The 14372-nt window shown below is 41.3% G+C and overlaps 2 protein-coding genes across 4 annotated transcripts in view; both read right to left on the reverse strand.

Moving 5' to 3' along the window:
• Window positions 1–659: 659 nt before the first annotated feature.
• On the reverse strand, window positions 660–5050 carry RPS13 (ribosomal protein S13). Its single transcript, XM_069016862.1, has 6 exons — window positions 4970–5050; window positions 4673–4721; window positions 2965–3043; window positions 1874–2043; window positions 1413–1513; window positions 660–737 (listed from the first exon to the last, which is right to left on the reverse strand). Exons 1-6 carry the CDS (start codon window positions 4990–4992, stop codon window positions 704–706), a joined length of 456 nt encoding a protein of 151 aa, XP_068872963.1. The 5' UTR covers window positions 4993–5050; the 3' UTR covers window positions 660–703.
• Window positions 5051–5177: 127 nt separating this feature from the next.
• The window catches only part of PIK3C2A (phosphatidylinositol-4-phosphate 3-kinase catalytic subunit type 2 alpha), a 50779-nt gene continuing 41584 nt past the window's right edge, over window positions 5178–14372 (reverse strand). For all 3 annotated transcript variants that reach the window (XM_069016863.1, XM_069016866.1, XM_069016864.1), the window contains exons 25-33: window positions 14106–14262; window positions 13578–13687; window positions 12184–12391; window positions 10263–10387; window positions 9833–9950; window positions 9659–9740; window positions 9128–9237; window positions 8763–8888; window positions 5178–8222 (exon numbers count right to left, since the gene is read on the reverse strand). In XM_069016863.1, coding sequence (XP_068872964.1) covers window positions 8040–8222; window positions 8763–8888; window positions 9128–9237; window positions 9659–9740; window positions 9833–9950; window positions 10263–10387; window positions 12184–12391; window positions 13578–13687; window positions 14106–14262 — 1219 coding nt within the window. In that variant the 3' untranslated portion in view covers window positions 5178–8039. The remainder of the gene's footprint in view (window positions 8223–8762; window positions 8889–9127; window positions 9238–9658; window positions 9741–9832; window positions 9951–10262; window positions 10388–12183; window positions 12392–13577; window positions 13688–14105; window positions 14263–14372) is intronic.

Below are 14372 nucleotides of genomic sequence, written 5' to 3' on the forward strand. Positions count from 1 at the left end.
TGTTAGAAACCTGGAGGCACAACCTTGGCAAGTGACTGTGCAATAGCCCTGGCCCTTTGGGTTTCTGGATAACTACGCCAGTAACAACACATGTGAGAAGAGCTAAACTGCTGCTGTATTTACCCAAATCCCAAAGATTATTCTTAAAATCACTTAAAAATGACAGCAAGTTATTGCCAGGAACTGGCTGAGGCTTCCTTAAGCTTCCTGCACAAGGAACAGCTCCACACAACCTACGATGAATTAATTAACCTCTCCATTTTTACCCTCTCCAATTAACCCCTCACCTCCTGCATAATCCCTTCTGCAAATTCTAATTTTCCAAATCTTCCTGCTGTCACTGCTTTCTCTCCTAGTTCTTCTGCAGGACACCAGAGGCACAGCCCCACATGAATGAAATGCATTTGCAGTGAATGACTAGGGCACTTCACTAACTCAAGGCTCTCAGATCATGAAAAACCAAACCAGTTTGAGCACAGACACCAATGTCCAGCTGGTGCAGCACTGCAACAACCATGACCCAGATCTGATACCGCAGGACAGCAGTATGGAAACCACGGCCACAAGCCTGCCCCACCTGGAAAAATTCCCATTTACATGCAGCTTCCTGACACAAGCAGAAGCTTCTAATACACCAACCACTTAGAGACAACACAAACTCAGGTAACGAAAATTTATTCTTTCAAGAAGTCACAGCCAGCTCTTATGCGACCAGGGCAGAAGCTGTCGATGATTCACTAAAAAGAGAGAAGAGAAACAAAAGAGAGAAATATTAATCACAGAGGCAGTTTTTAAAACTATTTGTCAAAAAAACCAGCTACAGTTAAAAGTTTTAACTATCACTCCTGAGCTAAATCACTGCTTAAAAATTTTTGTGGCCAAAGATTTCACTTGTACTTTTACAATACAAATCTTAGGGTAACAGCACAAACCCATGTGTTTAAAAACCTGACTAGCTGCACTCGAGTCTCCTTGGAGAAACAAGGCTAATCCCAACATCTACAGGAATTCTATGGTGGTTACCTCTCATAGAGATAAGCTACAGTAACTTCCTTTTTGCCACAGCCACTAAGCCACTTCTCACTAAGTTTTGAAAGTGACATGAACTATAAAGGTATCTGAGAACCAAGACCACAGCTTAAAGTGTAATAAAAATTGTCTGGTAGTGACTTCATTTGTTGTGACCATTATTTTTATCCAAGAGTTTTAACAGTCATAACACTCAGCAGTAAGTTTCATTAGTTTATCAGCTGAATTAAGCAGTAATTATGTATGAAAATACCTCTTCTCTGCTGCCTAGATTACCTACACAACAGTCACAATGCACTCTTCACCCTCTGAATAACAGCCCCAGCAGAGTTTGTAAGACCATGCAGTCTTCAGTGCCAAGAGGAATGCAGGAGAAGACTTACTACTTCCAGTTGGGTGGCAGCACTCTCTTGGTTTTGTAGTAGCGAGCCAACCTATGGATCCTGCTCTCAATCAGAATCAGGCGGAATTTGGCATCTTTGTCCTTGAAAACAAAGTTACATTACAACCCCAACGTTACAACTACTTGGACTTGTCAATGTAGAATTCAGATGAGTTTCAGTAAAGCAGATAATCCACAGCTGCTAGAAACTTCCAATTTCCATCACCAAAGCTTCACTAAAGTCAGAACAAGACCAGAAATACATGGTTTAAACATTGCTTTTGAAATCCTTTTCACAAAGACCATTCTCCTTGATCAAAATGCCTCCCCAACCTCCTAAGTTTATTCTAAGGAGGGCTAACAGGAAGCACACAAAGAGTCTTTGCTTTGTCAAGCTATCAATGAACTACTGTGTAATTCAAAAACACAGACACTGAGTTACCTAATTAAAGGAGCACTCACCTTTCTGTTTCTCTCAAGATGCTTACGAACAGCAACTGCTTTCTTGATCAAGTGATAAAGATCCTCTGGGAGGTCTGGGGCCAGTCCCTTGGATTTAAGGATTCTCAGAATCTTGTTGCCAGTTACAAAGCGAACCTGGGCAACACCGTGGGAATCCCTCAGGATCACACCTGAAACAAACATTCACATCTTACACTGAGAAGAAAAAACATACAACAACAAGTCTTGTGAAACTGACCTTACAGTTATAAGCTATCCCAAAGTAAGGCCTTCTTCAAGTTAAAAACCTTTTTAGTGGCAACTGAAGAAATGGTGGACATAAGTGAGCAAAATACAACTTACAGAAGCTGAAACATGTTATCTGGCAGCACTTAAAAGACAACTGACTCCCCCATCGTGCTCAGGCAGGTAACACATTAGGTGCTACCACACTACTGGAAAATTCTCAACAGGACTCATTAACGCTATGTATTCTATCACTCTATGGATCCCTCTAGAAAGAGTTATTATTGCTTTCAGGACTGCAGTAATAAAAATAATTGTTTACACGGCACCTAATTACACTGCATACATAGCTCATGACCATATAAAGCTGTGTCATGCAAACACTTCAGCTCTGGAAGGGCCCAAACCCTAGAACCAGTCCATAATGCAGCGGCAGTGCCTGGCTCAGTAAACCCTAAGCACGGGGCTGATGGCATTGGAAAATTTCTTCCAGAAAATTTGGCACACCAAAAATTTCCCTATAACACCTCTAAGCAGCCATTCCTAAGGACAGGCTATAAGATTATACAAATGCTTTAAGTCTTCCACTTGAAAAAAAACCCCAATACCAACTACCTCAGCAAATATGCTTCTTGCAAGTACAATACATACAATGTCCCAGTGTTGGACTTGCTGATCCCTGGGGGTCCCTCCCAGCTCAGGACATTATCCTAGGACTCTTAGTGGTATCCACAGTGAACACAGGTACACCAGAAATGCTGTGTTCTCTTAGCAGGTTATTTAATATAGACTGAAGGAACAATTACGATATTACAATCAGAAAAACGTGGGTTTGTCCCCATTCAGGAGTGGTTTATAACCCTTACCAATTTGGGAGGGAGTCAGGCCTTTTTTAGCCAACTTGTAGATCTGTTCCTTTACATCATCAGAAGTAAGTTTCAGCCACTAAAGAAAATTAGAAAAAAAAAAGCCAAACTGATTAACACTGCTTAATACAGAGGCACGGGCTAGCTACTGAAAACTTTCAATAAATGGTAGAAACAGATGCTTTGCAATGCTTAAAAAAACAGTCAAGAACTGAAATTGCACTTTTAATGATATAGAAACTTTTAAACATATAATAAACCTGTAGTGATAGTGAAATGTCGTGGTGGAAGGCAGAGGTAAAGATGAGAGTCTCCATTTTAAAAACTCCAAATAAGTTTTTTTAAAAAGCCTCCAACCAAGTGCTTTACCATCATTACAATTTAACTGCCACACCAGAAGCACAAATCCAATGTTACAGACAAAAAAAAAAAAAAAAAATCAGTGCCCTTGGGAAGGAATTCTTCATCCAGGCCTTTTGACAAATACAAAACTGAGACCCATTTAGCCACCTCTCAGTAAAGTTAACTACAGAGATAAGTGAAAAATCAGATTTTAAGTACACTAATTAATAAAAAAATGAAACGAATCTACCGAGATAGGACTGTACCTTTTCTATTAATTTTATGTTAAACAGTACTGATAAAGCCACTGCTGCCATGATTATTAATGGGAAGACAACACCAAGTTCAGCAATCCTGACTTCCCATGAGCTACAGAAGCTCCAGATTTTTTTTACTTGTTAATACTATCACAGTATGAAACAGAAAAACACAGCAAAAATAAACACAGAAGTGCTCTAAAGATTACAATTTAAAACAGTAAACAAAAAAAAACCACAGGATTTTTAAAAACAAATATAGCATTTGATCATTCTAATTGTTATTGAACTGTTTAACCATCAGCAGTACTTCAAGCAGCTTCATATTACCTTACTTTAAACTGTATCTATTTAATTTCAGATTTTGTGCTTATGTTCTCATTTCATTGTTTTCACTCCATGCTTTTCCATATGCACCACAAGTTGTTCTTTCTGCCAACAGATCCTCCAAGAAATGATCTTGCAAAGGAGGACTTCCCTTACAAGTGAAAGCAGCCTGAAAGAACTAAGGGCACGCCAAAACAACTCCATTTAGTACCCTGACCAACAAATTAATTTTAAGCATTTCTGAAGGCAATCGGTTTATTCCACAATAGCAAACTCGAGTGTGAAAATAACGATTTAATCTCTAGGAATTATCAGCACAGAGACTCCAAGTACTTGAAGAAGTACTTAAACAGAAAAAGGTACGAAGAAGAGACAAGACTTCTTCGCCAAACGAACCATCCGGCCAGGAAAAAGACACCTGCCTCCTCAGTATCCTAAGGATCACCTCAGAACCACGGAATTTTTAGGGCTGAGGGACTTCTGGAGATCATCTAATCGAACTCACTCCCCCAAAGTAGGGTTCCCTACAGCAGATAACACAGGAGCGCAACCAGGTGGATTCTGAATGTCTCCACAGCCGGAGACTCCACGATCTCCCTGGGAAGCCTGTTTCATCACTGACGAAGAAGCATTTACACAGGCCATAATTTGAAAGCGATTACGCAAAATACTACAGCTCTCGTTTTCTCTCCCTCCGTGGACACCCCTGAGCTGCGCTGTGGGTCCCGGAGCGCGCACGGGGTGCGGAAGATTCTGGGGAAGATTCTGGGGAAGGCACTCACCGTGGGCACGCTGCGCCTGTAGGGCAAGGCCGACTGGGACAGGCCCTTTCTGCGGGAAGAAGCACATCAGACACTGAGCGCCCGAGCTGAGGGACTCGGCCTCTCGGCCGCGGCCCGAGCTTCCCCACCCCGCCGCCATGTCCACACGGCCGCGCGCCTTCCCCGCTATCCCCACAGGCGCCGGAGCGCTCCCGCAGCACCCCTCCCGCCCCCGCCCCGGTTGGCGGCGCCCCCCGACCCCCCTGAGCAGCCCCGGGCCGCCCCCGGGCGCGGCCCCGGCCGGGCCTTGCGGCTCACCCCGGAGCGTGCATGCGACCCATGATGGCGGCAGAGCGCGGAGAGAGGGAGCGGCGCCTCCCGCGCGCTTCCGCAGGAAGCTCCGGCCCGGCCCCGCCCCCGGAGCGCGGCAGCCAATCCGCGGCTGCGCACCGCGCCGCGCGCGCCCCCTCGGCCGGCCCGCCCAGACCCCCCGCCCTTCCCAGCAGAGAGCAGGCCACGCGTTGGGTTTTATTCCAGAATAGTGTTTAATGTACTTACAGGAGAGTTACGGAGTCACAGCGAGCCCGCCCGACGCGGGGCCATATTGTACATCTTTATTATCGTTTAATTAAAGTATTTGGTTCTTAGAGATACACAGACGGAGGGAGGCGCCCTGCTCTCGCTGCCCTCCGTCCCCCCTCTCAGGGAGCGCCCGGCAAGGGGGGACACAGCGGGCCCCGGGGGAGCCCCGGCCTTAAGGCAGGTGACGGGGGGTTCTACACAACCCTACAGTTGTAAAAATAGAGAAAAGAGCGTTTACCAAAGATCGCACATGCGTCCAGAGACAGGCAGCTGTAGGTCGTACAAAGGCAGTAATAAAAAGTTCAGTGCAAAGTTGGAGGTTAGTAGAGGAAGAGGTCCTAGCGCAAGCTGCTGCTCTCGGATACCAACACAAGGTCTGGAGGGACAATTACACTTCTGGCTGCAGGTCAAACGGTGCATAAAAGATTTTTTTTTTTCTTCATTAAACAAGATATAAAAAGCTGTTAAAACTACATTTTCAAGCTACTTAGCATACCGGTAAATTCTATCCCAAGTATTTCCCTCTTTCACATCCATCTTGGTTTTTCTATATAGCATGGTAAATTCTTATTGCAACAATCAGGTTTTTTGTAATTGAGAATAGTGCAAAAGAGGTGCAAGCTTGGTGCTGGTCCTCTACACGTGGGGAGAGGCCAAGGCCAGATCCCATAGACAACATAAAATCCATGACCATAAAAAGCTCCAGCCAGTGACGATTTTGAAAAGGAAGGGAAAGGCACAAAATGAGTTAAGCTATGAAGAAGATTAAATCAGAAGTCAGGACATGTGCTAACAATAATACAGTACTATACTTTTTTATTTTTTCAGTCCAGACAACTGTTAAAACTGCAAATCATTTTTTAAATGATTTTAGTTTAATTGTATTTTGTGCTGTAAGACACTGTGCTTTAGTAGCAAACTGCAAAAAAGGCAGTCCATATTGCTTTCATTTTATTTCACAATGGAACGTTTCACAAAAACAGTAGTCTACTTTCCTGTGTTTAAGTGACTTGTGATTCTAATGATGGAATGGAGTAAGTCTCAAAAGCATCAAGTGAGCAGGAAATATATCTAGTTAGTTATATAGTTTATTATTTACAGGCTATATACTAAATGAAAAATATGCAGAAGATGCCTACTACAACTGGGATTTGTTAGCGCCCACTAGTATTGGCCCAGTTCCTAACATTCAAGATAGCATTAGCTTTTTAATTGCAATAATTCCTATGAAATTGGACCGTGAATTGTTTAGGCACCAGGAGATTCAAGTTTACTTCTCTCTTCTGTATTGAAGAGTGATTGGTCAGTAGCAGGGGAAGGAAAATTGGATTATAAAATAGGTTTTTAGTGTTGGGTAGACAGAAGGCTTTCCCCATATTGTGTCTTTGTTCATAGTTGCATATTTCACTTTAAATTTTGCTTCAAGATTTTGTACTAAAGAAGTGTGCAACTTTAGAGCTTTGTTTACACAGAACATGAACATCCTAAACCCCAAATAAGGTGAACAAAAAGGTGACACCTGTAGTGCAGAAAGGCCTAATTAAGGGCCCAATTAAGTAACCAGTGGTATTAATGGGAGATAGTGACATTTGCACTCCACTGTCACAATATATTCAAATCTAATGTTCCTTGGAATGAAGTATTTTAGTGGGAGTAGTTCTGACTGGGAGTGAGAAACAGTATTTCTGTGAACTGCTAAAGGAAAAAAAATAGCAGCCAAGTTCCTCTCTCAAAGCTGTTAACTGAACTAAGTTCTGCCCTGCAATTCATCCAGCAGCGGTGCTTTTCAACTAGAGGCCACTCTTTTCCTGGAAGCACAAATGCAAATGCCACTTTGGATTAGTGTTTGAATCTGTTCCACACTTAATCACTGCAGTATTGAAAAGTTCTAGAAATTACAACAAAAACCCCCACTGAGAAGCTGGGCACATTTCCTACGGTGCCACATTCAACCAGTCTTCATTCAATTTTTGGAGACCATGGGTAGAGAATGGGGAAGAAAAAAATGTATCTAAGTTGAACAAATTGTGAAGATCAGTATACGTGATGCTATTTGCATGTAACACGTCTTGGGAAAAGGCTTCCAGTAGGACCTGCAAGGTATCAAATATGAGAATGTTCCCCCTTTATAAGGAGCTGAGAGTTAGTATGTATACATATTTAAATACCAGGAATGAGGTAAAAGAGAAGCATTTGAATTATAAGGCACCATTATTTACAACTTCCACTATTGGCACTCACTCCAATGAGTCTTAGAGAAGCATGAATCTGGGATTAAATGTAATGCTAAGGAATTTTTCCAGCCCTTCAACCTTCATTTCTACAGGTGTGTGTGCAGCCACCAAAATTTTACCTGTTGCTGCTTCTGTGATGTCTCGTTAGTAGTGGGAATGTAATCCTAAAATACGCAATTCCTTTGATGTTCTCCAGCATCATGTCATGGATGACGCAACAGCGGCAACAAATTAAAAGCAAAAATGCACTATATCCACAGGCCTAATGATTGAGTTATGGTTCAACCAACCAGCATGGCCAAACTGCTCATCTTACTTTCACTGATGGTTTAAAAACCCCTTCCTTTACCCTCAACTCAAACGTTTACAAATGATGCTTTGATAACACCACATGGGCATAAACCAGGTTTTTTTGCAATCCTCCAAATTAGGCTACCTGAACATTGGTCCAATGTATCTGTTGAAATGGAGAGTCTCTTATTTTAAGATGTACAGGTTATCTTCAAGTAGGAAGATGCACAAAGCACAAGTGAATACAACTGTTCTGGTCTTGCTGAGGCGCAGCAATGAGTTCACAGATAGGGTACAGCAGTCAGTCGATACCAGCTAACAGTCTCCTTGCTCAGGTTGAAGTCCTTTAGTGGGAGTGTAATTCCACCTAGGAAGAAGTTCTCACGTAACGATTCTGCACTGAGCACACTTAACTGCAGCTCCCTCTGTTTCAGCGTCTCCATGCTGTATCCACTGTACACGAGCTAGGAGGGAAGAAGTCAAGAATTTTCTAGTTAGGCAAAAGAAATTGCCCAAACTGCCCTTTCTTCTGACTGCCCAGCCACTGACAGAGGTCTGAACTGCACATTGTGACCATTCAGGACGTCTGTTTCTCAGACAATGGGCTGAAGGATATCCCTATTTTATTCTGTGCTCCCAATGTTAAGTATTTAAAAGAACTATTGTTTTTTGACTGAAGTACTGTTTACATGCCAAGACTCCTGAATTAATTTTTCTGCACATCATCAGTCAGTGAAACCAGGGCAGGGGGATTTTTAGTTTTAAGATTCCTTTCCTTTCTCCACATCACTCCTCAGAGTCAGTCTGAGAAATTTCTGCTTACTTATAAGAGCACACTGACCTAACTCAGTTGCTTTATATTTAAACAGGGCACAAAGTTTTTCAAAACAGTTCCATTTCCATTTATACATATTTACAGATTTTTTTAGGCAATATTTTAATTACTGCTTAGAATGCAAGATCATAGCAAGCTATAGGAAGTTACTACACAAATTTTAACTTGCCATTTCATTGAAAGTTGGGTTTCTTGTCTTCCGGGAGATTTTGGTTTTGCGTTTGGATGTTTTGTGCGTGTCTGGGAGTAAGTAAGTTTTCACATAGGGATTTGGATCTGCACCATCTTCTGTAACCTATGGCCAAAGAAACAAGACAAGTTAGAAAACTAATTAGTGCATAAGCGTTTGCATATTTATTTTCAAGTGTCTAGACTTTGCAATCAAGCTAATCAAAAGCAGCAGTTAATTAAGCAGGCAGTCAGAAAATACAGAGGAAAAGAGAGAGTTTCGCCATTCTTGCATCCATCTAAGTCAAGATGGTAATTGAGAAAATGGAAACAGTTTTTGGCAGTGAGTGCAGGGTCTCCACTTACCAGGTCTTTGATGTGCATCACCATGATAAATAGGGTGCTATTTCTATAGGATATGGATAGCTTCACTTCTCCTCCCACTTTGCCTGAGGTAGGACTTGATGGACTTGTATCTGGAATAACAGACATTTATTTCTTCTGTAATACTGGTACATTTTCATCACTACTACTCTGCTTATCACATATGGTAAAAAATACAAGCCTTAGACCAAGTTCAGTTCCTGATTTTATTTCTAGTTCCCTAACATGGGCAAGGCTATGGGCTTTAAAGGTTTTTGGATTCTCTTGCAAGAACCAGCTTGGAGGTCTGGAGTGAAAACCTGAATAATTTAGTCAAGCCATAAACAAGCCCAAGTGATCACACACATTATTACAATTTTTGGTATGTACTTCCTTGAAACTCTATGTAGGCACATTAGGAAAGACAGTGATGCAGTTTGCAATTAGAGAAAACTACAGTTAAGTAAAAAAACATCAAAGATTCACACTGTAAATGCATCATGCTGTATAATCCAATTTATAAACATCCCTTACCTGCAGGTCTGGCTATTCCATCTATTCCTTCCACTTTGTCATCACGAAGTAATGGATGGAAAAAAGTATAAACAAGATCACACTAAATTTAGAAGAAATGTTACACGTTAGTTTAAGTGTTTAAAAGCGCCAAAACTTGAAAACTTGCATTTGATTTAAATTACGTGTACTCACTTCTGCCACCTCTGGAGAACTGTTCATCAGGCTCTGTATGTAGCTGTTGAGCTCCACTTTTCTTTTGGCTGCTACATCTTTGATATGTGTTCTTCCCAGCACCATCTTATTAGGAAAGCTACATGAGAAGAACAAAAAATAGAGTTTTCAGTTAATTTATCAGAAGTAAGTACAGTAGCATTTCAATGCCATTTCCATCCTGAAGCGCTCACATCCATTTTTTTCTGCCAATCCAGAGTGGAAACACAGCATGCCAACAGGTTAGGACACTCCAGAAAGGCAAGGAAATACTTTTCTCCCTTAATTGCCAACTATGAGGTCTAGTTTGCCCCTCAGCAGTTTTGTCTCCATTTCAAGCTATTTTTTCCTCCACCCAGCTGGGAGCAGTTTTGTTGCTTTTGCAATAGTGATGAGCAACTTAGGCACATACCCTGGTAACTTCCAAAGAGGAAAGAGAATGCCAAGTTTGTTGTGGAGCTCCTGGAACTCATCAAATGTTCGGAAGACAAATGTTGGCTCAACTTGCCCTTCTCTCAAAACTCTCACTACATAGATCTGCCCAAAACAGAAAAATAAAAGTAGTTTATATAAAAATATTATAAAATAACTTAACAATACAATTTTCTTAACAATCAACTCTTTCTCCTATAGTCATCCTTCTCCTGAATACATATCCCATTATTATATCCCTTATTCCAACATTTCCATTTCATAGTTAGAATTATAAGTAGCCCTTGATGCAAAGTAACATCACATGGTCTTGCCATAAGGTAGACCCACAGCTGTCGGGGGATGATGAAGGTAGGGAAGACTGAGCTGTGTGCACTCTCCCTTTGAAAACTCACTGGAAGTTCCTACCAGATATACAAAATGTTAACACTGGTGCAGGATTACATTGAGACATGTATCTGTGGGCACAGAACTACCACAGAACCTTTCAGGTGTGATTTTTTTCAGTTTAATTCCCTCCTGATTCTACAGGAGTCCATTTTTAAAGTGATAATTTGGTGGGCAGATGCAAGTGCACGGCATTATACAAGAAGAATTTTTCAAAGTACTGGGGGTACAGTCCCAGGATACATTCACGTTATTCAAAGGAAATGAAGTTTGAGAGCTGCACAGAAAATTCAACTCAGTGGGCCCATTTTATGGGTAGAGGAGTTAAATGTACAATGTATAATTTAACTTGAAAAATCTAGGCAGAATCTAGACCACCCTAACAGTTTCCTGGAAGAGGAGAGGCTGTTTTGGCTCAGACCAGGAGTACTCAAATACATTTATTATACAGTGATTCAGTACGAAGCTCTTCACTTCCAGCTTTAGTGAGATTTGTTCTACCTTCCCTTCCTGGTGCCTTACCAGATTAAGACATTTACAGCAAATACAGCTTGGAAAGAGATGTACACTTCCATCTATCACTATAGCTCACTTTTTTATAAAGTTCAGGGAAATGAACTAGAGCTTATTATTCCAGCCCAAAAATATAGCAGTATAGAAGTAAAACAAACAAACAAAACAATGGAAGAAGGTTGCACATCTGCATAGGAATACTAACATTACGTCTCAAAGTGTAACCCAGGTCTATTAAAATCCTGAGGGCAAATTGCAATGCTTGGTGTCTCTAGTAAGACTAAGAGTGTAAGTGCATTAGTACAGGAAATAATGCTTTTCCTTAGGAGGAACAAATCAAACTTTAATGGAAGCTCAGACCAAAACCAGAGTGTCTGACTTAACAACTCCTACTCAGGAACAAGCCATTTTACAGAAGGCAGCTACATAAGAGCCCGTGATCATGACTCAAATTCCCGTATTTTTAAAATAATCTCCACCAACACTACTTCTGCTCTTTCTACTTCCTTCTAGATGCTTTTCAAGAGCTGTTTTCATTTTGAAGAATATTATGAGATGCTAGAAATGCCAGTATGTACTCTAGCTGGTTGTACTGTTGCTGGTTTATCCTGGCCAGCAGCTCAGCACCCACACAGCTGCTTGCTCGCTTCCCACCCCCTCACCAGTGGGACAGTTGGGAGAACAAGAGCAAGAGTGAGAAGATCTGTGGGCTGAGATAAAGACAGTCCTGGGGAGGGACGGTGACGCAAGACAATCACCACAGCCCACATGCAGAAGCTCAGCCAGTTCCCAAACAGCCACCTTGGAAGACAACCCCCTCCTGTCCCCTGCTTTCTTCCTCTACCCCAGATTTATTGCTGACAGTGACATTATACTCTCTGTGTATAATGACATTATACAATATTTCTCTGGCTGGTTTTGGTCAGCTGTCCCTGCTGTGTCTTGTTGGAAGAAAAGACACCATTATCTTCCCTGAGTGGAAGCAGCTCCCACATACTTACGTAATGTTTATCTGGGTTGTATCTCTTCTGATACGTAAACACAGACACTTGTTTGATTCGGCCGTCTTGTTTGAGAGAATAGGTTTTAGCAGAAAATGACAGGATGGGCTCATCATTAGAAGGCAGACCTGAAAAACGCAGCTGAGCCAAGTTGTGAATGAAGAAATTGAACTTTGTGGCAACACTTCCCAGACTGGATTCGATCAGCCTGGAAAAAGAAAACATCAAAACACACGAAAGTGGTTCTGTCAATGCATCAGACTGAAGTCTAAGAAAAATAACCCCCCATTTCTTACTGACAAAGAAAAGATTTTTAAGAGTGATCAATGGGCTATATGAATAGCATCATATCAACATTTAATATGAGACTCAGTACCCAAATTTTGGAATAGGTTTTTATTGAAGAAGTGAAGGCTTTCCAGACTTGCATCCAACTCTGGAGCCCTGGAAAGACATGGACCTGTTGGAGCAGGTCCAGAGGAGGGCCACAGAAATTATCAGAAGGATGAACACCTCTCTTGAGAGAACAGTCTGAGAGAAGTGGAGTTGTTCAGACTTAAGAGCAGAAGGCCCTGGGGAGATCTTATTGTGGCCTTTCATGGGGAGGCCATTCCTACTTAAAGGGAGCTTATACAAAAGAAGGGGACAAACTTTTTAGCCAGACCTGTTGTGAGAGGACAAAGGATAAAGAATATGAGAGTAGGTTCAGATGTAAGATATTTTTTTATAATAAGAGTGGTGAAACACCAGAACAGGTTGCCCAGAGAGGTTGTAGATGACAGGACAGGGCTTTGAGGAACCTGATCTAATTGAGGATGTCCCCGTTCATTGCAGGGGGATTGGTCTTAGATGGCCTTTAAAGGTCCCTTCCAACCCAAACCTTTCTATGATTTTCAGTTGCATGCACACCACTGCAGTTTCCCCTTATATTTGAAGTACAGGAACACTTTTCTAACACATAGCAACATCTCAGTTACACTATATGCACTCCACTTATACTGGAGCATCAGCCCTCCCTCCCCAGCATGCAAAAGATTTCTCCAAGAGAAAACTTCTTTACAGTGCTTTCCATCATATACTCTGCTATTAAATGATTTAGGATGTATTCAAAATATAAGTGTTAAACAGCCAGACAATTATTTGCCATCAGCACTTTAAACCAATTTTTCACACAAGGTCACTCCTAAAATCTACAAGGTATTTTAGCACAAGCATTACTCTTATATAGAACTGGTCTTACTTACATAGTTAACTGATATTTTATGATTGTACAGTGTAGCTGTTCAGCTTGTACAGACATGTTTGTGACCATCCCTAGTATGTTTTTTCTTATCAGAAATCTCCCATTAAGAGGATGATACTGGGACATATTTTAGTTTTCACTTATCCAGTACCTTGTAAAGAAGATGGTGGCTTCTGCATCTGTTGTTTGGGGCTGGAGAGCATCCTGGACATACTTCAGGTCCTGAACCCCGCTTAGCTCTGGTAACCCAGAAGAAAGCATCTGCAAGAAATTGAAATTTAGTTTTAATGCAATAAACCCAATATGATTTTCTACTGAAATGATTAAGACCTAGACCCTCAAATACATTTGTAGCTGCACTAAATTGCAAAACACTAACAGCAATAGACAACAGTTACTAATAATCAGCAGTTATTCATTATTTCTGCTGAATTAAAAGCAGTTAGAACTCTTTGCAGTGTAATTCGTGGTATCATCTTAGTTTTAAATCTTCTAGAAAGAGGTAGGCACTAAAAAAGCTTAAAAAATTCCAAATAAAGCTCCCCAAAAAGTAGATCAGATGTTTCTGGCTTTTAAAAAAAGCCCGCATTAAGAGTTTCTCCAGCATAAAAAGCACAGTTTTAATACAACCCAGCATGACAGATCTGTCAAGTTTCAGTTGAATGTGAAAAATGATTACCAATGAAAGTAGGTTAAGGAAGAGGCTGGCATGCTTTCTGATCAAGTTGTAAGCTTGGCAGCAGAGATCCACGAACAGCTGAAAGCGAATTGTGGGTTTTTCCCCACCATTTATGACATAAGCCATATCTGATGTCAGCACGAAAGGAGCTCGATCCCTGTTCAAAAAGCACAGAATTCCTGAGTTCATCATAAGGTCTCTTCATTGTCATGTGTTTTCTGCTTCCCTCCATCCCCATCCTGAAGTAATGACATTAAACATTCCATT

This window comes from Aphelocoma coerulescens, chromosome 5 (assembly GCF_041296385.1).
Source record: "Aphelocoma coerulescens isolate FSJ_1873_10779 chromosome 5, UR_Acoe_1.0, whole genome shotgun sequence".
In the NCBI taxonomy this organism is placed as follows: domain Eukaryota; kingdom Metazoa; phylum Chordata; class Aves; order Passeriformes; family Corvidae; genus Aphelocoma; species Aphelocoma coerulescens.

Excerpts from the sequence above, each read along its gene's own strand:
- RPS13 (XM_069016862.1), bottom strand. The coding sequence starts at position 4,992 with ATGGGTCGCATGCACGCTCCGGG. Across the intron at positions 2,044-2,964 it reads CCTGACTCCCTCCCAAATTG|GTGTGATCCTGAGGGATTCC; the intron begins GTAAGGGTTATA and ends TGTTTGTTTCAG. Across the intron at positions 738-1,412 it reads CTGCCACCCAACTGGAAGTA|TGAATCATCGACAGCTTCTG; the intron begins GTAAGTCTTCTC and ends CTCTCTTTTTAG.